Here is a 27,209-nt window from a genome sequence, read left to right on the forward strand (position 1 = left end):
CTATTTTGCCTAATTCAAATCTTTTAGAAACATTTCCCATTATTTAAAAATGGTCTTCAGAAGGCGTAAAAACCTAAAGAATATGCATATAGAAGCTCGCTGCCAATTCTGATTTAGCACATTAGGAATATTAGTCCAAAATTGAGGCAATATTCTTCAGTGGGACTGAAATTCCCTGAGAACTAATTTGTAACAGTAGGTATCTTTAAAAACACTAGCTCCCTTTTACTTCCCCCTCAGGATCAATCAAGTTCTTTGCCATTAATGGAAAGTTAAAACAAAAGCCCTGAATTTTAAACTTTCTTAGAGAATGTCTCCCTATCTACCCTTTTGGTAAATTTTTCTTTCTTTTTAATTTCTGAATATGTGTTAACATGACTGTTTCATTAACATGCTACCTATTTGCTGAAGAAATATCATCATTCATCCATCTCAAAAGAAAAATATTCCCAGTGGTCAATTTAAAAAAAAAAGCTATTTTTCAAATGAGTACTCTGACATAAAAAATATAAAAGGATAACTTTATTAAATATACAAATTCAAGAGCATTCAATTTTTTTTAAGATTATGGCATAAGACAGAGCAGATCAATGGTAATGGTTTATATAGATATACCCTATAATTACCAAACAGATTAGGTAGATATACTAATCTACCAATGCTCAAAATAACAAAATGAATATATGTCCCTCAACTATTTCTGTATTTTATGACTACTAAATGGGAAATCTGTCAGCTGACTCAACCACCAGACTTTTTCCCATAGGAAGTTTGATATGCTGTCATTGATATATATCATTTCTGAATATGGACCTCTATCTTAGGTCCTTTTCTCTTTGCCTACTTCATTTTCTCTCTTCCCAACCCACCTAAGACTTAGTCAAAACAGGATACAGAGATCTGGATGGCTCTATGCAGAGGAAAAATCTCCAATAATACTGTCAATTCTGTATTCACTTTTCCTTTCAGCAGCTACCTAATTATATCTAAGATGGTGTGAAAAAATATACACCTCAAAAAAGAAAAGCATTTGGACTATCAATCTTCACCTTGGTCCTGCAGCTTCCCTTTATCAACCAGTGTATATATTATTTTAAATTCCCAACTGTAAACACATACAATATTTAATAAAACATCCAGAAACTTTGTGGTCAGCACCATGTAATTTCCGAGGAGAATGTTTTTGGTAGGGGCAGAGAAGGAAGAAAATCGAGAAGCCATTAAGAAAAAATGGCAATTCACACTAAAATGCTTTCATAAAGTGTTTTTAAAAAATGGATAAATTCAATTTTAGGTGATACTTTGCCCCATGACCAACATTTCCTCATTGTTTTAGTGTTCATAAAAGGCGTAATATGTACCTCTAGAAAAGGAAATTATCTTCTTTTCTTACATTGTTAGAGCACCAGCACCAGGTTGAGTTTCCCCAAGTATACATAGCTCATAACTCTAAAAAAATCTACAAATTAAGTCTTTTGATTCATTTAATCCTCATCACATCCGTTAATTTTAATTAATTAAAACTAAAACTGCTCCTTTTTCTGCATATGTCAGTGAAAAGTAATTAGGGAAACTAAAAATCTGACCTAATAAGGAACCCACCTAAAATCTACTTAGGTAGGTTTAACTCAAAGAAGATCATGTTGTTAGTCCCAACAACTATCCCAGGCATTTTAAGTATTCTTAATCTATATTTTAGAATGTGACACCAAACACTAAAATGTTAAAATAAATTATTAATCCTGCTCTGGTCTCTAAACAAGAACTTATGGCTATTACAAAATATTCTTTTTTATTCTACCTCATAACAGTAAACATTAAATGAAGACCCATCATCACAAGCTCATATCTTTAAAAAATGGATGCAGCAAAGCTTCTTCTGCTGTTATTCTTGAAGCTGGATTTAGATCTAGAAGTTTATCAAGCAGGTCATAAGCTTCATCAGGTACCTCATTCCAGCCTTCTAAATTGGTAGTATACTCATCAAAACAACACCCACAGCTATTACTATCCCCCTTTTTAAATGAATTCCCTGAGTATTGTCCTGGAGGTGTTTGTATGAGGCGAGAAGCTTTATGGTCAGTCTTCTCTGAAACAGTTGGTTGATGAGAAGCAGGTCCTTGTATATCACTTGTTAACTTGGGAGTGTTAGAATCCATACCCCTGAGTCTCTCACAGAGTTTTCTCAAGTCTTGTGCTGGAACTTCTTTGCTACATAATATTGATTTCCCTAAAAGCAAAAGAAGAAAAAACAACAACAGAAAAAGCCATTTTATTATTTGAGTATATCAGAAGCCTCTCTCATGAGAAACATGAAAGTTCAAACATATGCTTTATGGACACGGACACACAAACACACACACATACAGTGAGATAGAGCACCACATGCTATATTTAAGTTGTATGTGAATTGCACAGTGGGAGATAAAGTGAGAGATAGTAAGTAGAAAGCAGTGACTTACTAAGCTATGCCAGGCACTCACTTGACTCTGCCAGTTTCTCAAGCTTCATCTTATCCTTCTACAATCTTTAACTAGCTGCAGCTCCCACGCCCCCACTCTACTTCCTTTCCAGCCTTCTATGTCTTTGACTACATGACTCCTGTCTTTGCCTATGATGTCCTGCACTCCTTGTGTGCCCAGGACACTCTCACTGGCATCACCACTCAGATCAAGAATCACCTCAGGCTTGACACCCTCAGAGAGAATTGATCAATTTCAGCTTCTACTGTATCTTGGGAGGAGTTCTACTATTATTTTTGCTATCCTATATATGTCTGTCCCACCTAGTAGACTGTGAGCTCTTTGAAGGTAGGAACTGTCTTATCTATCTTTGAACCTCCCAAACCCAGCTTATGCCTGGTACATGTTAGGTGGTCAGTTAATGTCTGTTGGACTAGACAAAAAGGCATTATTCATTTCAACAACTCTGTTCAAATGACAACATACATCCTTAGAGATGCTGTTCTTGACCAACCTATCCTAAATGAGCCTCTTCCCTCCCCTTTTCCTTTTATCTTTCTCAGTACCACTCATTTCTCATAGTACTTATGTTCTCTCCCTCACTAGAATTTAAGCTCTGTCAAAGCAGAGACTTGCAATAGTACTTGGCATACATAAAGCCCCAATAAATGCTTCTGAATGAACAAATAAACAAACTATATCTTAGTTTTTAAAAATATGTCTGAAACAACTTCCTGATGGGTTTATTATCAGATGTGCAAAAAGAAGTTAATCACGCAAATGGCACTCATGTATTATTTTTGCCTTGCATTTACTTATTAAACATAAATGTACTAAACAATAAGTACCATAACATTTAGATGCTTTTCTGGGAATGTAGATTGTCAACAAAGTCATTAATCTGGCTGAGGATGATAAAAAGTTACCTTTCCCTATTCTGAACTAACTACTGGACTGATGTTTAACTAAGCCAGGGGAAAAAGAGGGGAGGGAAAGGGAGGAAACAAAAGAAACAATTACCAAAAACCAAATTCTATGAGGATACAATATGCCAATCCTTTTTTACTTTTGAACTGATTCTATCATTCCTATTCTCTCTGAAAAATCAGAGCCAGAGGGGAATACTCACATAGTTTTTTATTCATTAGCTTGTTCTGAAGTCATAAAATAATTAATAGTATATGTTATCGCATGTCCCCAAGTTATACAATATGCTTTTTTTTATATGACCAAAAAGAAGATTGATTTATAACATTCAGGAAAAATAACTCCAGCTAACACAATCGGTCAACATACTTTGTTACAGACTACTATGTGTCAGGAATTTGTTTCAGCTCAAGACTTTTCTTTTTAATTTATCCAATACAATTCACTGAGTACTAAATGACAACCCACAATGGAGCCAGGTTTAAGGGCTGAGGACAGTGGAATAGGTTACAGATAAGAGAAGTAAAGGTGATCTCACTGCTAATCTCAGCTAAGTCATTTCTTTAGGTTACAAAGGGGAACACAGTTGTGTTTGCTGAAATTTTGAGGCTTTTATACTCAGTCCAAAGTTATAGTAAGATCTGACTAAAATAACTACAGATGTCATACTAATACAACTGAGACAAGTCCTATGGCATTATTTTTATTATTTGTTTTTTGAGACAGTCTTGCTCTGTCGCCAGGCTGGAGTGCAATGGTGCAATCTTGGCTCACTGCAACTGCCGTCTCCTGGCTTCAACTGCAGTTCTTCTGCCTCACAGCCTCCCGAGTAGCTGGGACTACAAGTGTGTGCTACCATGCCCAGCTAATTTTTGTGTTTTTAGTAGAGATGGGATTTCACCATATTACCCAGGATGGTCTCATCTCATGACCTCATGATCCGCCCACCTCAGCCTCTCGAAGTGCTGGGATTACAGGTGTGAGCCACCGTGCCTGGTCCTATTTTTTTTTCAAATATGAAAACAAGTATTACAATGATAAATCTCTAAAAGCTCTTGCTTGCTATTATGGCACTTGATCTGGAGTATTTTTGTGTCAGATGTTGTACTTCCATTGTTGGCCCTGATTATAACTTGGATTACCAATGGGGAGATTCAAGCTCTTCAATAAAATATTTTGGTGTTGGCTCATAAACTTCATGTTCATAAACCTCTCACCAAGTTATTCAATAGTAGATGAAAGTTTTCTCAGTTGAGAATAAACATACTTGTTATGTTTATTATTATGTAAGAATGCCATTTCTAAGATATCAATCTTGTTTTCCACTCATGGTCACTTTTCCCTTGTATGTATTATTTCATCCTATTATCTTCAAATAAAATTTTCTTACAATAAGTGCAAGATAGTTACAATTGTGGACCGACTTTGCTGTAGAAACATATTTTGGCAAGCCTCTATTAAGATGAGGCTTTCTTCACAACCACCAAGTTTTTCTTATAGATTGGACTATAGCACTAGTGCATAAGCTAGGGCAGTAATTTCTGCAGTGGTTCTTAAACACCTGTAGTTTCTTAGTTAAAATCACTTGTTTTTTCAAACTAACAAGGCTGGAGCCTTCCTAAGTATCTTATTTTTCTGAATCATATTTTCCAAGAATAGGTAGAGTGGGCAGGCATATGTATTTCTTAAAGATTCTCAGATAATTCTGACATGCAACCCCGGTTAAGACCCGCTGATCCTGGGGCTGAGCACAAGGCAGCCCAGCTACTCTTGAGGTAGGCTGGTTGAACCTTTATCTCCTGGGGTATTCTGTATTGTATGGTAGTAAGCTGACTCAATCCCACTTATTCCTTGGAAAGCATTAACTATAACTGAGCTTGGAAAATAAACATTAAACGGGCATTTGAGTTCAGACTGTTGGCCACAGCAAGGCTGAGATAATTCTCACGTGCCCTATGAAGTACACTGCACATCCCAGTCTTGAAGAACTTGCATGCTAAGGAGATGACATCCATGTCCAATATATGTTTACAATAATATCCCATCAGTTAAGGCCTTCTATGCATTCTGCTTCTCTGCTCCCATAAACCTACACAACCTGACAACACAAATTTCTATTCTCTTCCCTAATCCTTATTATACTGTATTAGTAATTGTTTACTTGTTAGTATAGCCTAAGATCATTTAAGGCAAGGACACTCTAAGTACCAAGACGTAGTACATCTGATGTTTAAAATACAATAAAAAAGTAAAACATATTATTAAAGGTAAATGTATGTAATAAAAGTCAAACCATAACTAAAAGGAGTTAAGATTTTACTCCTTATTCCTACAAAATTATACAGGTAAACTTTAAATACTGCAAAAGGTATTACTTGTGCTTAATAAGATTAAATGATTATATGTATAGAGGAGAGGTGATACGTTTATTTTCAAGCAATTGAAGAATTTTCTACTTAATATTAGAGAACTTTATCAAGACTCAATGTTTATTTGTAAAGAAAATTTCATAATAATTTATTAAGTGATTTGTAGGAGATAATCAAAGGCATTCTGTTTTGTTCTATAATACAAAACTGCTTACCAAAAGTTTTAGCAGCTTGGACAGTTTCTCTGGATCCCCGAATTGTCATAATTTGGGCCAAAGCAGTTAAATCATCACTTGCTTTATAAAATGGGTATCGTCCACTAAGCAAAGAAAGAAATATGACACCTGCAGACCACATGTCAATTGCTGCAATAGAAGACAAATTTTAAAAATAAATTTCAAGTCTATAATTTTATCATCTAAATCAATAGTCCTCAACATTTACTATGCATTAGAATCACCTTGGGAGCCTTAAAAAATTCAGATGCCCAGACCCAGAGATTTTGATTGAACAGTTCCAAAGTAGGGCTCAGGCATCAATGTTTTAAAAAAAGTTCCTCAGGTGATTTTAATGTACAACCAGGACTGAGAATCCTCACTGCAAAATATGTTTCTTTCTTAAGAAACATGTTGGTAAATTTAAAAGGATACTTAATCATTAGGAAACAATAAGTAAATGAACATTTTATAGGATCAAAAGGAATCCAAAAACAGCTAAGAGGGAAAAAAATCTGAATGATCCTTGAGAATTACATACCATACTGGTCAAAATGCTTTCATTTTAGTGAAAAGTAATGAACATTAGAAGCTCTTCTTCAGCTGACACTAGCACCAACTGCTGCTATAGAAACCTTTAAAAAAGTATTTTATTTTTATTTTTTTGTGGCTGTAAAGACTTTAATTTTTCTGAGTACACAGTAGGTATATATACTGATGAAGTATATAAGATGTTTTGATACAGGCATGCAATGTGTAATAATCACATCCTGGAAAATAGGGTATCCATTCCCTCAAGCATTTATCCTTTGTGTTACAAACAATCCAATTATATTCTTTTTTTTTTTTTTTTTTTTTTTTTTGAGACACGGTCTCGCTATGTGGCCCAGGCTAGAGTGCAGTGGCACAGTCTCAGCTCACAGCAACCTCTGCCTCCCAGATTCAAGCAATTCTCATGCTTCAGCCTCCTGAGTAGCTGGGATCACAGGCGTGTCACCATGCCCAGCTTTTTTTTTTTTTTTTTTTGTATTTTTAGTAGAGATGGGATTTTGCCACATTGGTCAGGTTGGTTTCAAGCTCCTGGGCTCAAGTGATCTGCCTGCCTCAGCCTCCCAAAGTACTCTTTTAGTTATTTTAAAATGTACAATTAAATTATTGACTATAGTCTCCCCGTTGTGCTATCAAATACTAGGTCTTATTCATTATTTTTTTTTCCGAGATGGGGTCTGGCTCTGTTGCCCAGGCTAGAGTGTGGTGGTGTGATCTCGGCTCACTGCAACCGCCGCCTCCCAGGCTCAAGTGATCCTCCCACCTCAGCCTCCTGAGTAGCTGGGTACACGGGTGCACACTACCACACCCAGCTACTTTTTTGTATTTTTGGTAGAAATAGGGTTCTACCATGTTGCCCAAGCTGGTCTCCAGCTCCTAAGCTCAAGCAATCCACCCGCCTTAGCCTCCCAAAATGCTGGATTATTCATTTATAACTATTTTTTGTACCCATTAGCAGTCCCCATGTCCCCCACACCCTCCCACTACCCTTCTCAGCCTCTGGTAACCATCTTTCCACTCTCTATGGGTTCAATTGTTTTGATTTTTAGATCCCACAAATAAGTGAGAACATGTAATGCTTGTCTTTCGGTGCCTGGCTTATTTCACTTGACATAATGATCTCCAGTTCCATCCATGTTGTTGCAAATGACAAGATCTTCTTTTTCATGGCTGAATAGTACTCCATTGTGTGTAGGTACCACATTTTCTTTATCCATTCATCTGTTGATGGACACTTAGGTCGCTTCCAAATTTTGACTATTATGAATAGTGCTTCAACAAACATGGGAGTGCAGATACCTCTTTGGTACATTGATTTTCTTTATTTTGGGTATATACCTAGCAGTGGGATTGTTGGATCATGTAGTAGCTCTATTTTTAGTTTTTTGAGGAACATCCAAATTGTTTTCCATAGTGGTTGTACTAATTTACATTCCCACTATAGAAACTTTAATCTTCTTAATTCTGGCTGTTAAAGATTACGACCAGCTCAACTTGATGTTAAAAAGCTTTTTTTTTTTTTTTTTTTTGAGACGGAGTCTCGCTCTGTCGCCCAGGCTGGAGCGCAGTGACCGGATCTCGGCTCACTGCAAGCTCCACCTCCTGGGTTCATGCCATTCTCCTGCCTCAGCCTCCGGAGTAGCTGGGACTACAGGCGCCCGCCACCGTGCCCGGCTAGTTTTTTTGTATTTTTTTAGTAGAGACGGGGTTTCACCGTGTTAGCCAGGATGGTCTGGATCTCCTGACCTCGTGATCCGCCCGTTTTTTTTTTTTTTTTTTAAAGGGATATCTCTCCTAATTGTTGACCTCCTAGTATCACCAGGTTATTTGCTCTGTTCCTTCGGCTACTGTATCACTTTTTTTTTTTTTGAGAGGGAGTCTCTGTTGCTCAGGCTGGAGTCCAATGGCACAATCTCGGCTCACTGTAACCTCTGTCTCCTGGGTTCAATTCTCCTGCCTCAGCCTCCGCAGTAGCTGGAACTACAGGCACGCACCACCATGCCCAGCTAATTTTTTGTACTTTTTAGTAGAGACGGGGTTTTACCATATTGGCCAGGCTGGTCTCAAACTCCTGACCTAGTGATCTGCCTGCCTTGGCCTCCCAAAGTGCTGGTATTACAGGCGTGGTGAGCCACTGTGCCCAGCCCTACATGCCTTTCTTAGCTCCTTTGGTACCTCTGCCTGCTCCTTCAATGTTTTCTCCAAGCCTTAAGTGCTGACTAATGTTCCTCAGAGTTTTAACTTCTCCCTCTGTATACTCTCCCTGATTGGTCCATCCACTTCATGGTTTCAACTGTCATTTATATAATGATGACATTCAACTGCATTTCTAGCCCAGCTCCTTCGCTGAGCATCAGACTTCACTTTGATTCTGTTGGATATCTCTATTTGGATGTCCCACAAATACCTCAAACCAAATATACCCAAAACCAACCTTACTTTCCCCTATAAACCAGTTACTTCTCCTTTACTCTCCACCTTGGTTACTGGTACACATCCAAGTCTCCCAAGCTAGGACTCTGGTAAATATCCTGAATGCCCTTTTCCCTCACCACACCACACCCAAATTCTACATCCAATTATCCACCAAGCTCTGCCTTTTCCAACCCTTCACTTTTCTTTTTATTCCTATTACTGATACCCTCATTCACATTTTCATCCTCTCAACTGGAAAAATTCATGCCACCACTCTCCAAAAGCTAAACTGTTTGAATGCCTGCCAGAATGATCCATCTAGAATATACCATTGCCACTTCTTTCGCTTGATTATATGTACAGTATATAGTCCAAACTGTAACAACTGTGGTCTGACCTTGTCTACCTCATTCCAGGTTTATTTCTCACCATTCCTCAACTTGCATCTTAGTATTCTAGCAACATTAGACTTTTTTTTTTTTTTCGAGATGAAGTCTTGCCCTGTCGCCCAGGTTGGAGTGCCATGGTGTGATCTCAGCTCACTGCAACTTCCGCCTCCTGGGTTCAAGTGATTCTCTTGCCTCGGCCTCCCGAGTAGCTGGGATTACAGGTGCACACCACCACACCCAGCTGATTTTTGTATTTTTAGTAGAGATGGGGTTTCACCATGTTGGCCAGGCTGGTTTCAAACTCCTGACCTCAGGTGATCCGCCCATCTCAGCCTCCGAAAGTGCTGGGATTGCCGGTGTGAGCCACTGCGCCCGGCCAAAATGAAACTTTTTTAGTTTTCTGTATGCTGTTTCTTGAGTTCCTTGGCTCATGCCTCTATGCTAACCTCCCAGCCCAATTTACATTCTAAGAGGTCACTTCTTTCATGAATTGCCTTTCATAATCTTTTTGGGTTAGGATAGTTAGATACTCCTTAAATACCTTGTATAAGTTTTACTACCATACTCAACAGGTTATTTTATAATTATTTGATAGTGTGTCCTGATTAGAGTGTGAACAGATGGTCTTATTTATTTATTTACTTTATCATTAGCAAGCAAGAACAGACATTCAATGAATGAACGCATTTCTTCAAAGCCCATAATCCAAGTGAACAGCAGGATCCATCTATTCATTCAAGATGTTTCCTGAATTCCAGCTCCATGGTAACTTTTTAGATTATGGAAGACGTTTTTCTTTTTCAAAACCTTCTAACTGCTATTATATTGTTTATATAACAAAAATAATTTTAATCAAACACAATTATATCTACATCACAGGAAACTTTTGAGGTATTAAGCAAGCAAATAAAATGCTTTAAGTCTTTGGTTGGCAAAAACTATTAAACATAATTTTTTTCCCCCATAAAGCTGATGTCAACAAAATTCTATAGATTACATTTTGCGTATTTATTTACAAGATGGTAAGATCATCTTGTAAATAAATACGCAAAATGTAATCTATGGAATAAACTGTTTAAAAAAAAAAAGAGAGGCAACATTAGGATTAAAAACTTTCATAAAGAATAGCATTAGCTCAAAAATAGGAATGCCACACTGCTAGAACTGCTTACATAACTTAAATAAAAGCAGAAGAGCTCAAATATTAGTTATAAATAGACAAAGATCATAAAATAAAATACATCTGGGACAATCCATTTTAATTGGGTTCTGTATTTCCAGTAAAACATACCTGTAGTTTGATTGGGGCACTTTGTCAAGACTTCTGGTGCTCTGAATCCTGGTGTACCTGCCCTAGGGGCAACCTGCTGACGCCTTATGATGAAATAAGATTTCTCTAGTTACGTTAAAGTTGAACTATGTAAGTCTAAAAGATAACATTCATCAATTTAGTTCACAGTAAATTTTGCCTCGATACCTATATAGTGTTACTATGAAGTAAATGATAATCTAGTGGGATAAAAAGCCTCGATTTTTCTTCTACTGGTTTTTACCCCCTCTACTAGTTCCCCAGATTTACTCCAGAAAGGTTTTAAAATAACCTCCAAGAAGAAAAAGCAGTAGTGGATAATAAGAGCCACAGTAGAAAAATAGAACCCAATAGCAATTCACAGGTATAAAAATTCATTTCTGTTTGGAGTAATTGATCACAGATACACGTATATATTTGAGTTAATCAGGAAAGGCTTTATGAAAGCCAAGTCTTGAAGGAAAGGGAGAAATTTATGAATCAAAGAGTTGGAGGTGGGAGTAAGAGAGGAGCTCTTACTGTTTGGTTCTGGTTACTCCACATAAATGGGAATAAAAAGAGAAAACAGAAAAGATTACATCAGCAAGCAAAATGTGTGATTCGAAGCTTCTAAAAGCCACCCCATCCTACTTATTTGCATATAAGAACAAATGTGTTTTCCAGAGTATATCCGTGTTAAATAAATAATATATGAAAACTGTTATCATTTGCTCTTCAAGGTACTACTGCTGTGCATCAAGGCCCACTGCAGTTCACTGATCTGTATTGATCCCTTGCACTCACAAAATTATCCACCCAAATCAATGCAATTTCTAATGGCAGCATGCTGGTGATTTTATAACACCATCAAAACACATTACCTTGAAAGGCAAATACTACAAACTTTATCTGTTGCATAGCAGTCACAGGTCAGGCTAGTTGGGCAAGAACTGGCAGTTTTCCTCATTACACCACTATTCATAACTTTTGCAGAAATAGCCTTCTTTTTTGTTGCTAACTTTCTAGACAGTACATCCACAGTCTTTGACTGCTTCATGAGCTGTAAAAGAAAAGTCTTATTTTTCTATTTTCATGACATTTAACACGATGTCCTAAAATGCTAGTATGGCAAAAAGCAATAGCGGAAGCATAGCTTTAAGAACTGCTGAATGGCTATTGGACGGTAAATAAACAGTTGTCTATTAAAATGTTTAAGGTCTTCTTGGGTTTTTCTGCAAAGTTGCCTTATATTAAAATTTACTCATTAGTCCTAGCTTGGCCAATATTTGACTTATACTTTATTAGAACTTTTCCTGATACAAGTATAAAACAGTTATGTTCTAGTGTCTAACTCCATTTCAGAACTGTAAACTGCACAAGTACATTGGCTAAAATCACAGTTTTAATTTGTTGCTCATGCTGTCTAGCTGTCACAAGATATCCTAAGTCAATCTGAAATCATCTATGTTGATGATGATTTTGTTAACTTTACAAACATCTTTACACTATCAACTATGTGTCAGAACAGTTAGCTAGCTGTATGGAGCTCACACTCTAGCAATGACAGAAAAGCCCTTAACGTTCTTCCTCTAGAGAAAGAGCAGTAATAGTCAGCTAACCAAAAATGAGAAAAAATTCCACCAGAAAAGTTCAGAAAAAAACTGGAGAAAACAAGTTTTGACTAAATGCTCAAAGCAGTAATACCTTCTGCCAAAGCCAAACTCTACTTTAAAAAAAGTTCTGATAATAAATGTTAATCTAGTTATTACCTAAATTCTCTTCAGTGTATGACTGACTGACCATTATGCTATTAAGCTACATTACTTACTTTCACTGCAGGGCTCTCATGTGAAATGGAGCTGTGTATATTGAAATTTCTTTCTCCAAAAACAGAGCGCTGGACAGAAAGGCCTACAGATCCCTCCTACAATACCAACAAAAACAAGGAAAATAAGGATTATATCTGTAACACTTTCTGCCAGCTGTACTCTGCCATAGTTTTGAAAGAGTTAAGTGAGATGAAACAAAAACAGCTGCATCCAAGTCATTCTCAGGCACCAAACCACTTCTGTGAAAGGAGAAAATAGTCTAGACAGAATTCAACACCCATACAATGTTATCATAGTCCACAAATATATGTAACTAAAAAAATTCAAAAACCACCTGCATGGATGTTACATTTTGCTGTGCAGCTAAAATGGAGATAGACACTTCAGAATTCCTCCCCTATAACTAATGCTTTCTTTTAAAAAGGATAATCTGAACTTTTTAACATGCAGGGAAAATGTAATATTTTCCATTTTTGTCATAAAATATGATTTCATAATAGGTAATGACAAACGTTATAAATGGACAATGTAAATTTTAGTTTTAAAATAGTAACCAAAATGATTCAGTACAAATCTTAGTGAAAAGTTAATCAACTGAATACATATAACAAATGTAAAAAAAGTTTTTTAAATTACAAGTACTATCCTAGTATTGTATTTCCCTCTGTTGGCTGAAGGAGTACATTTCTAAAACAGTGTCAGTACTTAAGAAATAAAAGAGAGAGAACCTTTCCATCTTTTCCTTGTTTAATCTGAATTTGTGCATTTGTGTAGGGTCTTTTAACAGAAGCTTTTGTGGTGGACTGCTGATCCAGCTCCTTAGGTACTGGGCCACTCAATGGAATCTTGTTTCCTGTGATTATGTGGGATTTGTTTTGTGAACACCTTTCCTGCTGAGCTTCAGACTGGACAAATTTGAGAAGCTCTATTTTCGTGTCATGGGTTCCTTGGGCCAAACCAAAGTCTACCAAGGCATACCTAAGAGACAAAATTAAGCATTTTTACTTATCTGTAACAATTAAAGCTTAGTAACATTGTAATACTCTCAAACCATCCTCATAAAAACTGTAATTCTTTTTGGGATCAATTAGGAATTTATAACATTCTGCTGTTTTTTTTTTGGCGGGGGGGGGGGTAGATTTATAGCATTCTGGAAAAGAAAAAAAACCTAAGTTTTCCAGACAAAGTAAGAATTTAACAGCTAACTCGGATTGCAAATTAAGAGGTGTCCCACAATCAATCAAATGTTCTCTTTTTCCAGTGGTCTGGGTTCATAAGGCAGAAGAGGAATACATAACATAAACACAATCCTTTGTTCTTTGATGGTGGCAGAGATGGCATCATAGCAGATAATTTCTAGTTAAGCAAGTTTAAAAAATTAAAATCATGGTTTTAAAATCTGATCCAATTAAAGAAAATTTAAGTCAGGGGTATAAAAGCTCAAAAAAGAAGTTATAATCTTACTATGTTCAATACGATCCATTATATAGAGGTATTTATGTTATTTTCAGCTTATAATTATAATCAGCATTAAAAAGTATACATAAAAATAAAACTTTCATGTTAAAACAGGAAATTGGCTATCATGTGGTCCAAAGAAAAATGAAGTCCAGAGTAACAGACATATCTAAGGTCAAAAATTATTAGACTCTAAGTCTGTTAGTTCAGGCTATTTCCACTGAATCATGGTATATCTAATAATGTACACTGTTCCACGAATACAATTTTATCTTCTTCTTCACCACAGTTCCCTTCCCAATCACAAAGAAACTGAAACAGAAATAATCTGTGCATGGCTGTTGCAGTATGTTCTATCTAAGAGATATAGGTCAGAGGATACAAAGTAGCAGTTATGTAGGATAAATAAATCTAGACCTAACACACACTCTGAAGATTACAGGTAATAAAACTGTATTGTATATGGGATTCATGCTAAATGAGTAAATTTTAGCTGCTCTTGCCATAAAAACAAAAATAAAATGGTTAACCGAAATATTTGCTTCACAATAGTAACCTTTTTACTATCTATGTATGTTATAACATCATGTTCAATACCTTAAATATAGACAACAAAATTGTTTTTTAAAAGAGAAATAGGGTAAATATTTTCTAGTAACTCTTCATACTTACTTTTTCAAGCGCCTATTATATAAAAAATTGCTGGGCTTAACATCACGGTGAACAATACCAAACTGATGGATGCGTTTCAAAGCTTTGAACAGATTAAACATATATTCCCGTACTTCTTGAAAGGAAAGAGAATTCAAAATGTCCTAAAATAAAGTTATGAATGAAATGAGTTACAAATATTGTTTGCAATGAAATATTCAGCTAATAAAAATTCAAGAAATATTAAAACCTACCAAAAACGACTCATGCTCCAGATACGGCATAGCAATAACTACATGATCATTCTTCCTAAAGCAGTATTTAACTCCCATGACATTATCTTGCCCCCTAGTGGAAAAATGCACAACGAACTTTTAGAGGAAAGGTCAGAGGGACTGAAACTTTATGTCTAATTTTAAAAACCGCAATTTTAGCAATGCATACATATTGCTGAAAACTGACTTAAAATCATCATCACATAATATAAACATAAGTGACTTGTGTTCTTGTGTTAAAGTTTTCTTTTAAAACAAAAACAGCACCAGTTTTGACGTTACTATAATAATTCCAACGAGGTAATTATAGTTGTAACTGGGGAAGTGGCAGAGAGAGAAAAAAGGGAAAAGATTAATAAGACTTAGCAGATAAGATGGTAACAGTAATAAATAAATTAGGGTCACTAAACTAATAGATCATACAGCCAGGATTTGAACCCAGGCATTTTGCTCCAGACATATGCTCTTAATCACTATGCTACACTGCTTCATAAAAGAGTAAAATAGGACAAAGGTGATTTCTATGATTTTGAGCCTGAGTAAGAAAACAATAGAGATATCAAAACATAAGTAAAGCCAGTAAAAGAAGCAGCTAAAACCAGACCTCATCATTTTGATAGAGCTATCTAGATAAGGGACTAAACCTTAAGTAAGACAAGTGAGAAGTCAGTGAGAGTACTTGCAGAGAAGTGATACCTAGAGACATGAAAATTAATAGTGAGAAAAGAAAACTAAGCTTGGAAGAAGTCAAGTTAGAGAGCCAAATAGGAAAGGAATTTTGAAGGAGGAGTTATTAGCATGGAAGTCAAAGAGAATAACAACTGATGGGAGGCTTTTAGTTTGGCAAAGAATAATTAACCGGTAATTTTTAAGACAGCAATTTAAGTGGAAAGGAAGAAACAAAACAGAAGGAAGGAAAATAAAACACAATGGAAGCTGAGCCTAAAGACAATTTGCCTGACTGCATTGTAAGATCAGATGAAGGCATTTTTAGCATGTACCTTTTTAAGCACAGAAAAAGAAAAAGTGGTAGAGGGAGACAGTTAAAGTATAGAAAAAGGAATGATCACATTTACGGTACAAGAACGTATGCAAGCGTTCTTTACAGAGGCCATCTCATTTTCTTGTCTTCTATAGTACACAGAGGGCTGAAACAAACAGGCTTACTTATTCATTCATTCAATATTTAGTGGGCACTGTTATTTGCTGTTAGGGATTACAGACATTAGTAATGCAACAGTGAATAAAATTTACAGAATTTCTGTCCTCATGGAGTTTACTACCTAGTGGACAATACAGATAATAACAAGGTAACTTATAATGACAGATTATGGTAAGGGCTTTGAAAGAAATCAAAAGATGCTATGACAATTAGAAGAAAATAGGAGAATCTAATTTAATTCAGAGAAGACATCTTTTAAGCAGTGTCACTCTTTTTTTTTCCTTAGAGACAGGGTCTTGTTTTGCTGACCACGCTGGATGGAGTGCAGTGGAGCGATCGCAGGTCATTACAGCCTCAAACTCCTGGGCTCAAATGATCCTCCTACCTCAGTCTCCCAAGTAGCTGGGACTACAGATGTGTGCCACCCTGCCTGCCCAATTTTTAAGTTTTTTGTAAAGATGGGGTCTTGCTATGTTGCCCAGGCAGGTCTCAAACTCCTGGCCTCAAGCAATCCTCCCAAAGTGCTGGGATTACAAGTATGAACTCCTGTGTCCAGTTTCACTCTTGCTCAGATCAGAAGACAAAGGGTCAGCAGGCAATGACTGGGAGAGGCCTTCCTGAATGGGCAAACAGTCTGGGCAGTGGCCCTGAGGTAAGAAGGCTCTTGAGACAAATTCGATAAACTAAAGAAATGGAGTACAGTGAAGGAGGTGGGAAGACAGGCATGAGAAGGTTGAATTTTTTTTCAAAGTACAAAGGGAAACCATTGAAAGATTTTAAGTGGGGGAACTAATGACCCAATTTAAGTTATATACATATATATTTTATATTTTAAAGATCATTCTGGCTGCTGTGTGAAGACAGAATGAAGGGGAGAAAGACGCAGCAGGCTACAGTTATAGTCTAGGCTTCAGCTGAGGTAGTGGCAGAGAAGATAGACATGGATGAACTTCTAGATATATTTTAGAGGCAAAATGGCTAGGACTTAGCGATTAATGTGGTTTAGGAGAGAAACAGAAAATGAGGATGATTTCTAGGTTTCTGGCCCGAACAAGTACGTAGATGGGCCATTTGCAGAGATGGGTAGATAAGAACATTTGTTGTGGTGGGGTTATTTTTGGCATGTTAAGGTTTAGTTTTGGCATATTAGGTTTGAGATATTTATCAGGCACCAAATGGAAATGTTAAATAGGCAAGTGGATATATACAAACCTGTAGTTACGATAAAAGGTCTGAGATTAACTATATACTTGTGGGAATCATTACTTTAGATCATGTGGAAATGGAGGACACTAAGGAGAATACAGAGAAACCCAAGAGCAAGCATGAGGAACTCCAACATTTAGGGGTCAGATAGAAGTGGAAGAGCTGGCAAAGACACAAAATGAAAGGCCAAATGAGGGAAGAAGAAAACAACGAGGGTGTGGCAGTACAGAAGTCAAGATAAGGGTTCAAGTCAATTGTGCTAAATGATGCCTAGAGTAATGGCTGACTCTATAGTTTCCAGTTTAGATGAGAACAGCCGCAGTGAGTATTTAGTGAAAGGGAGGTGTGAAATGAGAACAATGTATGCAGATAATTGTTGAGAAGTCTGGCTGTTAAGGAGGGAACCAAGAAATGATGGAGCAGGTGGAAGAAGGAGGGCAGTTTAGGAGGATAAGATACTAAATCATGTCCTTATGTTGACAGAAATGACCCAGCAGAGAGAAACCATACCAGATGATTCCATTATTCTAAATAAAATATTAGATGAGGTCGTCAATAGCTGGGGAAATGTGAGTTCCCTACATTTACAAAATAATGTAAACCATGAAAGCCAAGGTTTATGATTTGGCAGGAAGGTTACAAAAAGCAGTGATAAAAGACAGGAAATCAAGCCGAGCCTCAAGGGAAATCCAATCTAAAAGAATTACTATAAATTTAACTAACTATTGCAAGGTTAGAAGGAAAGTGCTAGCAAATTGCAAACACTTGACTGAAAAATGTATTTAATTCACATACAATCTCCTCATCCCTGCTAAGCATCTACTTTAAAATCTTATAAATTATATACAAGTTCAATTAAAATATGTTTAAATTGCCTACCCAGCCACTGTTAGGCACTGAAGTTCAGCTGCAATTCTTACAGGATGACTTGTTGGAATCAAGTGTTTTAGAGCAATTTTCTCTTCAGGTCCTACTTGTAACTGTGCTGTGGCCAAATAAACAGAGCTGAAAGTGCCTGTAAAACAATGTATTAAATTTTTCAATATCAGGGTTTTTAAAAATGTTAATGAAACAATTCTAAAATAGATTGTAAAAACTGTTTCAATGGCATAATAGATTAAAACAGGATTTCATTTTACTGTAAATATTTATTATTTATTCTTTCTTTGAGGTTGAAAAAGAAAAGCTGCTACCATAATTAGTAATAAAACTACGGTCTTAATAGTCTAAAAAGTGGTATATTTTTCAATAAGAAGTAGTAATGAAAAGCAAGATTACAAAAGGAAAACAGGAGGGAAAAAAGACCTTGTAAAAATAGTAAAGCATATCCCCAAATTACCTTCTCCAATTTTGTCCTTAATCTTAAACACATTCCCAAGCTGTGGTACAGCTTCATAAAGCTTCTCAATATCTTTTTTAACACCTTTCAAGGAAACAAAAATTTAGACTTTTAATCAATGACAGTATATTTTATAGTTTCTTAAAATTTAAAAAGCTAAATGAAATTATAAAACATAATTAATTATAAATAAAAGTTTTAATAAAACTTGTAAGATTAAAACCCTATCAAGTTGCTGTAACTCACACACACCTCTTGAACAGGCAAAAATGACAGTCCCATAATTAAATACACCAAATTTCTACTATACTGGAATTATATACTAATAGATACATTGTTACTGTATAGATTACAACATGAAAAACCACCAAATTTTTTTTTTTTTTTTTTTTTTTTTGAGACGGAGTCTCGCTCTGTCGCCCAGGCTGGAGTGCAGTGGCGCGATCTCGGCTCACTGCAAGCTCCGCCTCCCGGGTTCACGCCATTCTCCTGCCTCAGCCTCCCGAGTAGCTGGGACTATAGGCGCCCACAACCGCGCCCGGCTAATTTTTTGTATTTTTAGTAGAGACAGGGTTTCACCGTGGTCTCGATCTCCTGACCTTGTGATCCGCCCGCCTCGGCCTCCCAAAGTGCTGGGATTACAGGCGTGAGCCACCGCGCCCGGCAAAACCACCAAATTTTTAAAATGACTAAACAATTTGTGCTGTGATCACTAGATGGCATGACAAGGACACATTGCAATGTTCTTGAAAACTATTTCCCGTAAAGATACAACATCTTAAAGGCTTGGTAAAATTTTACGTATTGAATATTCACCCTATATTTTCAGAGAGAAGGCCTACTAAAGCTCTCAAGCATGTAAAAACATATTTTTAAAAATTTGTCCCAATTGCCAGTAGTACTCTCTATCCTTGACTACAGATAAATTGCTACTTTTAAATAAATATCAGTTCTTTATAAAAATGTACATAATTAAAACAAGGGAACACAATAATACAAAACCCAGTAAACTACTGGATACAGAAGATAACTAGGTAAGACTCTTCAGATTTTATTACAGCATCTAGGCTCTACTAGCCCTATGTAGCATAAGTTTAAGACATTTTCAAAGCACTTGCACATGCCTTATCTTTTCAGATCTTCCTAACAGTACTGTGATCTTGGCAGAACAGGAATTATTATCCTGATTTTTCAGATAAGGAAACTCAATTCAGGGAGGTTAAATCATTTGCCCAGTTTCACAGAGGTGTTGCTGATGTCTACAGAACTTATTCCTTTATTTTAATTATACATATATTTTCTAATTTTCTTTCTTTTCTTGAGATGGAGTCTCACTCTGTTGCCCAGGCTGGAGTGCAGTGATGTAATCTCCAATCACTACAATCTCTGCCTCCCGGGTTCAAAAGAGTGAGCAGCTGTAATTACAGGCGTGCACCACCACACCCGGCTAATTTTTGTATTTTTAGTAGAGACGGGGTTTCACCACATTGGCCAGGCTGGTCTCGAACTCCTGATCTCAAGTGATCTGCCCACCTTGGCCTCCCAAAGTGCTGGGATTACAGGCATGAGCCACCACACCTGGCTAGAACTAATTCATTTAAATAAATACTGTTTTAAGAAATGCTCAGCAATGGGCATGTAAAAAAAAAACTAATAAATGTGGTACAGCCACTAGGAGCTTGGTCTAGTAGAGGAAACATGTTATCATTCTTAATACAAGGTGATACCTGTAATAAAAGAATGCATATACTACTAGGTTGCGGAGGATTTCCGAAGGTGATAGGAAGCCTTCAGTTGATGGCTAAGTTTTGTTCTGAAGCATTCACCAAGTAGTGAAAGTCGAATACAACACTTTAGGAAAAATTAACTATGTCTGTAAAGACAGTAACAAGAAAAAAAAAAACAACAAAAAACAAAAAAGGCTTGGATGATTAGGGCAGGGGGAGGGCTGAGAGACAACGAAATACAATGTGGCCTGGGGTGGTGGCTCAGGCCTGTAATCCTAGCACTTTAGGAGACCAAGGCAAGAAGATTGCTTGAGGCCAGGTATTTGAGACCCCATCTCTTAAAAAAGTTAAAAACCAACCAAACAAACAAAAAATTAGCTGGCCTTTGTAACACAGGCCTGTAGTCTCAGCTACAGAGACTGAGGCAGAAGGATACCCTGAGCCCAGGAGCTTGAGGTTACTAAACTATGATCATGCCACTGTACTCCAGCCTGGGCGATAGAAGAGGGAGACCCTGTCTCAATAATAATAATACTAATAAAAGAAATAGAATGTGGCTAAGGAAGAGAAGAGAGAATGCACATGAAAGCTACAGAAAGTTTTTAAGAAGAAAAATGACAAGTGGAGAACAGATGTGAAGGGGAGGAGAAACATTAAGGGTGCTTCCACACCACTACTCACTTACTATGTACCTACTCCTCTTTACAAAACTCAAAATGTTTATTAAGGTTTCCTGTCACTTCAGAACAACTTCAACAATTTTAAACAACAGTAAAACTTCCTGGCAACCAAAGTGAATGCAATATCTTCAAATTCTGAAGTGGGAAACGAGAGCAGAAAGCAGAAAAGTACATTCATGTCAAAAGCTGGAAAACAGTACTAAAGACAGACAAATGAAATAGACTTGAGGATTGGAGGAGGACCCTGAAAAGTCTATTATAATATGCTAAAAATTATTTAAATGCCTCTATTTTATACATGAAGGTCTAGGTTTCTATTTTGACATTTTAAGTAACTTCGTTTTCTGCTACATACTATATCCAAGTTGGTTTTAATATATCAATACTCTCCTTAACTACACTCCTTGCCAGCCTGTAGTCTATCCGTAATGCAGCAGTCAGTCAGCTTGCAACATAGCAAACAGTTTAAACAGAGTATTCTGATAAAGCTAAGTCACCTTGTCACGATTTTGCTCAAAATCTTAATGGTTTCCACATCTCACTTCATTAGAAAGTCTCTTTACATGTCTCTTTGACTTCACTCCAATTACCTTCCCCATTCTAGCCACAATGACCTCCTTGCTATTCTTGAATGCTAGGCACACTCCCATCTCAGGGTCTTTGTACTTGCTGTTTCCTCTGTTTGGAATGCTCTTCCCCAAATATCTGCACAGCTCACTCCTTCACCACCTTGAAGTCTTAGCTCAAATATTACAGAAGGCTATGACCAACTATACTTACCAAAATTACAATCTCCTTCCCCAATACTTCCTATCTCCCCTTCCCTTTTACATTTTCTTTGTAACACTAATCACTTTTGAACATTAGTATTTATTTCTTTTGTTTACTGTCTGTCTACTGTCTAACTATCAGGGTGTTCATTTCTGTTTTATGCTTTGATTTATCCCTAGCACCTAAAAAAGTGTCTGTATATAATAGACACTTTCTTTCTCACTTATTAAAACTTGGCATATCGTAAGATACTTAAAAAAAATAATAAAAGCTTACTGGCCAGGCATGGTGGCTCACACCTGTAATCGCAGTGCTTTGGGAGGCCAAGATGGGAGGATTGCTTGAGGTCAGGAGTTTGAGACCAGCCTGGGCAACACAGCAAGATCCTATCTCTAAAAAAACATTTAAAATTAGCTGGGTGTAGTGGCACATGCCAGTAATCCAAGCTACTCAGGAGGCTGAGGGGGTAGGATGGCTTGAGTGCAGGAGTTAAGGCTGCAGTTAGCTGTAATTGCGCCACTGTACTCCAGCCTGGGTGACGGAGAGACTGTGTCTCAAAAAAAAAAAAAAAAAAAAAAAAAAAAAAAAAAAAAAAAGGCTTGCCAAATTAGTGAAAGAATAAACATTTGACCAATATTATGCCAGATAGTTTGTGCATTATAGCATTTTTCTTAATAGGAAAAAATAGAAACAATCTATAGGGTCAACAGTAAAAGGTGATTAAATATAATATACAATGGACCTTAAATCCAGTTGTAGAATATTTACTACATCAGCAATATTCAAGATATATATTAAACAAAAAATGGAGATCAGAAATAAGATCTCATACTCCAGTTCAGGCAATATTTCAATAATGCAAAAATACTTTATTTTGGCTTTCTTTACTTCAAAACTTTCAATAATCATGTTTATCAGAAAAATGTTATAAAAAATCTTACAAATATCTCAAAATAAAGAGACATGCTATTCATCCATTACACTAAGTATTTTACTTTATATCCTTACATTAAATCATTCATTCAAATATTTTCAAGCACCTACTATGTGCTGGACACTGTTAAGCTCTGGGAATGCAAAGATATATAAAGCATCCAATCAAAAATATAACTTCAATAAGGAGTAAAGCTGATAAGGTGCAGGGATATACCTGTCTTATGATCTAATTTGATTTACTTTCCCAATTAGATTACGAGACTGTTACGTGCCTGGACCTCATCAGCTTTACTCCCCATTGAAGTTATGTTTATATAATTTTAGCTGTTATTAAGGATCATATTTTAAAAAGAGCTGCAAGAGTAAAGTTTTAGCATGTTTTACAATTTATCGTATTATTTATAATGTCCAATATTCTGTTACATAAACGCTACAAAACTTTTGAAATCTGGAATAAAATTCACCCCATTCTTTACTTCCCAGCAGATTTTCAGAATATTAGAATATTGGCATTCTCCTAAACAAGATGCCAGAACCAAGTCAGAGTCATCCATTCAGATACTCTGCTGAAGTCACAACATACTTCAGAAGCCAGAGGAGATACTGCCACCAAGGGGCTTACAGTGGAGACAAAATGCAGAATCCTAAGCGATAGAAAAAGAATACTACAATGACTGTGTTACTGTGTTATGTGTCCAATGACTAGTAAGGGAAAGATGAACTAAAAAAACAGCTAACTGCTGGAAAAATGGAAAGGAAGAGGAACAGTATCCACGAAACTGGATGAAAGTGGCATTTTAAGATTATTCTAGCACCAACGTACCAGATGAACTGAAGGATGGAAAAGTGCAAGCAGGCAGCATAGGTGAGAAACTGTTGTAAATCAGGAACAAAGTGTAAGGAAATGAATTAATGTAGTGGAAATGGGAATGGAAAGAAGACACAATGCCATACCTATTAAAAAGAAATAAAACTAGGTGACGATATGGGGAACAAATAAAAAGCATCAGCTGAAGATTAAAGTTTCAAGTTTAGGTAACTGGGATAAATGACTTCCATCAAAGCAGAAAGTATGTGATGTCATATTTTTCTAGGGTGGGGTTATAAAGAATATATGGACAAAAGGTCAAAATAAGTATCTTTTGGACAAGCACAGAATTCACTTCAGACAAAGATGGAAAAGATCTGGCTACCCTTTCAGGAAAACAAATACAGTCAACTAGAATTCCTCTATTTAACAAATATTTATTATTAATAAATACCTACTATCTCCCAGGTCCTGTGCCAGAGCAGAAATGAAAGCACACATGCGAGTGTACAAAAGCACGCACTGCTTGACCCCGTCCTCTTCACCCCAAGGTCTGGTTTACGGCCAAACAACATTTCATGCTCTACACTGAGATATGGTGCTTTATTATTGCTACAAACATTTCATATTTTTTTCTCTGTGAGTTCTGCTTTTGAATACTTAAGTGATGATCTCCAGTGTCAATTTCTAAATTTAAGCTTAAGGCAATGTGGTGAGTAGAGACAAGAACACAGGTAGAGAAGAGAAATTTAATTTGGGCATCATCAAATTTCTGCATTCTTAGTTACCAATATTGATGACCATAACAACTTCAACCGTAAAACGGGTTGTATTACAGTCTTCCAAATTGCAATTCAGTCCTACATTTAGATCATATGAAGCTCTGTTTTAAAACACTGTCCTATAGAAACACACAACTCACTTTAAGATTCAATCTACTTATTTTTTGAGAGCAACTGAAAACACAGAATTGTTGCCTGAAAAATCTCTGCAACTGTACATCTTTGGAATTAAACACATACCTGCAAGTTTAAAATTCTGCTCGTTTTTTTTTAGAGAGCCTTCAGCCTGAGACCGGTCACGCTGGGGAGAAAAAGCCATTGGCTCATCCATTTGAATCCCCAAAGACGCCTCCATCACAAGACAATTGGGATGCAAAATGCCAGCTAAGGGGTTACATCCACAGGGAAAGCAAAGCAGCTGTAAAAATTAGAACACTGGAGAAGTTTAGATCACTCGCTAAACCACGCACTAAAAACATGCCACTGCCCCCAAAGGGGCAAACATTTTCAAATGCACCATGTGTCCAAACCTCCACAGTAGGGCATACTGTGGCCTTTTCTAAGGAATTCCATGTGCTTTATTTTCACCTATCAGAAACGCCGGCAGGGGGCTGCAGGGAGAATTTCCCGGCTTGGGTACCCGCGCAGCAGCCGGCGCAGTGGGAAACGGCGAGGCTGCGAGTCCGGCGTAGCCTGCGGGACCGCGTGGGGGAGGGGCCGAGCGCCGGGGGCGGTTTGAAGTCAGGAAAAGGACAGAGGGAGAAAACCGTTTCGCCACTGACAGGGAGCGCCAGGAAGCTCGTCCAAGGCCCCACGCAAGTTGATGGAGAACTGATACGACCCTGGCTACGAGTACTGGGCGGAGGAGGAGATGGCTTAATGAATGGGAATCCTCCGACCAGCCCTGGCCGCGAGGTCACCCAGAAAAGACCGGCTTCCCTCGGGCCAGAGACCGAACCAGATGCTTAGTACGCAGGCGCGCGACTTTCCCGCCGCAGGTCGGAGGGATCCGAAGGGGGGCGGGGAAAGGAACTGCACGGCGAGAAAACCGAAGTCACCATCCAGAATTCGTTCCTAATCCCTCACAATCCCGCGCCACGGAACAAACCGTCTGAAACTCACGGTTTAAGGGAGTACGACTTCTGGGGCTCCCCAGATGCCTGGGTCGCCGTCTCCAAGAGCTCCCCACCTACCGAGTGGATCGGATGCGCCTGCGCAACACTTCCCGCCGCAGCTCTCGTTGCACATGCGCACACTAAAGCCCTCGACCCAGCGGATTCCGCTACTGGGCGCTTGCGCAAGAGGGTGTGGTTTCTTCCCGCCCCCTTGGCCAGCTGGAAGAGCGGTTACGGGAATGAAACCCCGGGATGATCTTAAAAAACAGGGTGAACCATAAGGCTAAGGGCCCAACATGATTTCCAGGAAAGAAACTAGCTCAGAGAAGGAAACACCTCAGGTGCTGACACATCCCTATATACTGTGGCCGCACAACACTTGGGTACTCCATGGATAGAAGGCACTTTCTTGACTCTGCTTTTATTTCCTTTTCATTGAGTGCCCTACTTTCCGTTAAAAACAAGCAGAAAATGCTGATTATTTGTGACTGTGTTAGTAGAAATTAGCACAGTGGCAGGAAGGCAGTGTGTACTGTTTACTGAGTCCTTGGCTCTGAGGTAGGCGGATTTCTAGGGGCTGAAATCATAGTGAGCAAGACAAACACCATCCCTGTAGGAAGCTAAATTCCAATGAAGCGATGACAATAACGGATGAATACATGAACAGTATTCTTTCCGGTATTGATTACTACTTGAAGGAAATAAAATGAAAAGATGTGATAGTGCCTAGAAAGGTGGCATCTAGATGGTCAGGGAAGCCCTCTCAAAGAGACCTGGATGAGAAAGAGCTGGCAGGGAGACTATTGTTCTGGCAAAGAAAGGACAGGGCAAATGCAGAGAGAAAGGAACTTGGTATGTTGCAGGGGCAGGGCAGGAAAGGCCAGTGTGGGGGAAGCATAGTGAGTGAGCGGCAAGATAGTCCCAGATAGATGAGGGTGGAGAGTTAGGCAGAAGCCAGGCCGTGGTCCTTGAAAGCCAGGGTAAGAAGTTTGGCTTTTATTTTGAGTACAATAGGAAGCTATTTGAAAGTTTTAAAGCAAGGGAGTGATACGATCTATGTGTTATGAAGAGAATGGATTATAGAGGGGCAAATGTGGAAGCAGAGGAAATAGGATGCACTTCATGTTTAGGAGAAAGATAATGGTAGTTTGGACCAGAACAATGGCGGAAGAAATAAAAGAAAGAAGACAATGGGATTTGGTGATTGGCTGTGGAAAATTAAGAAAAGGGCATCATCAAGAGTGAATCTTAGGTTTTGGGGCTAGCATATGTGTGGGTGGTAGTGCCACATAGAAGGGAAGTCTGTGAGGTAATGGGTTTTGATTGAGTGAGGTGGAAGAGAGTAAATCAAGAATTCTAGTGTGGATACTGAGAAAGAGAAAAGCAGACCGTGACATCCAGGAGATGGCCTGGTACTACCAGCTTGGCTTGCCGTTGCTTTGAGCTGGCCTGGCAATCAAAGCTAAGCATTTTTATTCTTCTGTTGAACATAATTTCACAGAACATCAAGACAAGACAGAGTTTGACCATGATAGATCAAGACAAAAGTAAGATCACTCTGTAATCATACCTGAACATAGACAAAACATCAACATTGCCCAAGCCATACAAATGATCAAATATCTCCTTATCCTGGCTAATACGAGCGCCTGCTGCTTCTTTACCAATTATAGTTTTAGCCTCAGTCTAGCCTTCCTTCCTTCTATATAATACTTACTAAAATACCCAATTATAGAATTATCCTTGCTTCCTTACAGCTTCCAATCCAGACCAAAGTCCCTCTTTCTTGAACCCTTCCATAAATCTCCTAACACAAACTCAAATTCTATAACAAGTCCTTTTTAACACCCTCTTCC

At 37.7% G+C, this 27,209-nt stretch overlaps 1 protein-coding gene and 1 long non-coding RNA gene across 6 annotated transcripts in view; one reads left to right on the forward strand and one right to left on the reverse strand.

The window, feature by feature from the left end:
• Positions 1-27,209, forward strand: part of LOC139358710 (uncharacterized) — a 55,213-nt gene that overhangs the window by 17,829 nt on the left and 10,175 nt on the right. The window contains exons 2-4 of one of the 5 annotated variants that reach the window (XR_011614071.1): positions 7,572-7,713; positions 9,980-10,091; positions 23,132-25,694. This is a non-coding gene — a long non-coding RNA (uncharacterized lncRNA). Of the gene's footprint in view, positions 1-7,527; positions 7,714-9,979; positions 10,092-16,275; positions 16,642-23,131; positions 25,695-27,209 lie in introns of those variants that run through there. The other 4 variants (XR_011614064.1, XR_011614082.1, XR_011614099.1 and 1 more) reach the window with 4 other exon arrangements.
• Positions 503-24,609, reverse strand: LOC105485379 (cell division cycle 7). The gene is made up of 11 exons (XM_011747672.3): positions 24,479-24,609; positions 18,535-18,618; positions 18,075-18,210; positions 14,807-14,900; positions 14,574-14,716; positions 13,172-13,421; positions 12,443-12,538; positions 11,496-11,674; positions 10,618-10,700; positions 5,974-6,123; positions 503-2,230 (listed from the first exon to the last, which is right to left on the reverse strand). The coding sequence occupies exons 1-11, from the start codon at positions 24,591-24,593 to the stop codon at positions 1,836-1,838; spliced, it is 1,725 nt and encodes a 574-aa protein (XP_011745974.1). The 5' UTR covers positions 24,594-24,609; the 3' UTR covers positions 503-1,835.

Source organism: Macaca nemestrina, chromosome 1 (genome assembly GCF_043159975.1).
Source record: "Macaca nemestrina isolate mMacNem1 chromosome 1, mMacNem.hap1, whole genome shotgun sequence".
Classification (NCBI taxonomy): domain Eukaryota; kingdom Metazoa; phylum Chordata; class Mammalia; order Primates; family Cercopithecidae; genus Macaca; species Macaca nemestrina.

What these genes read in the sequence shown, in the direction of transcription:
- LOC105485379 (XM_011747672.3), bottom strand. Translation starts at nt 24,593, where the DNA reads ATGGAGGCGTCTTTGGGGATTCAAATGGATGAGCCAATGGCTTTTTCT. An exon ending in GCAGAATTTTAAACTTGCAG is followed by an intron (nt 18,619 to 24,478) that starts GTATGTGTTTAA and finishes TTTCCTTGAAAG; the next exon opens with GTGTTAAAAAAGATATTGAG. An exon ending in CCAAGCTGCTAAAACTTTTG is followed by an intron (nt 2,231 to 5,973) that starts GTAAGCAGTTTT and finishes TTTTGCTTTTAG; the next exon opens with GGAAATCAATATTATGTAGC.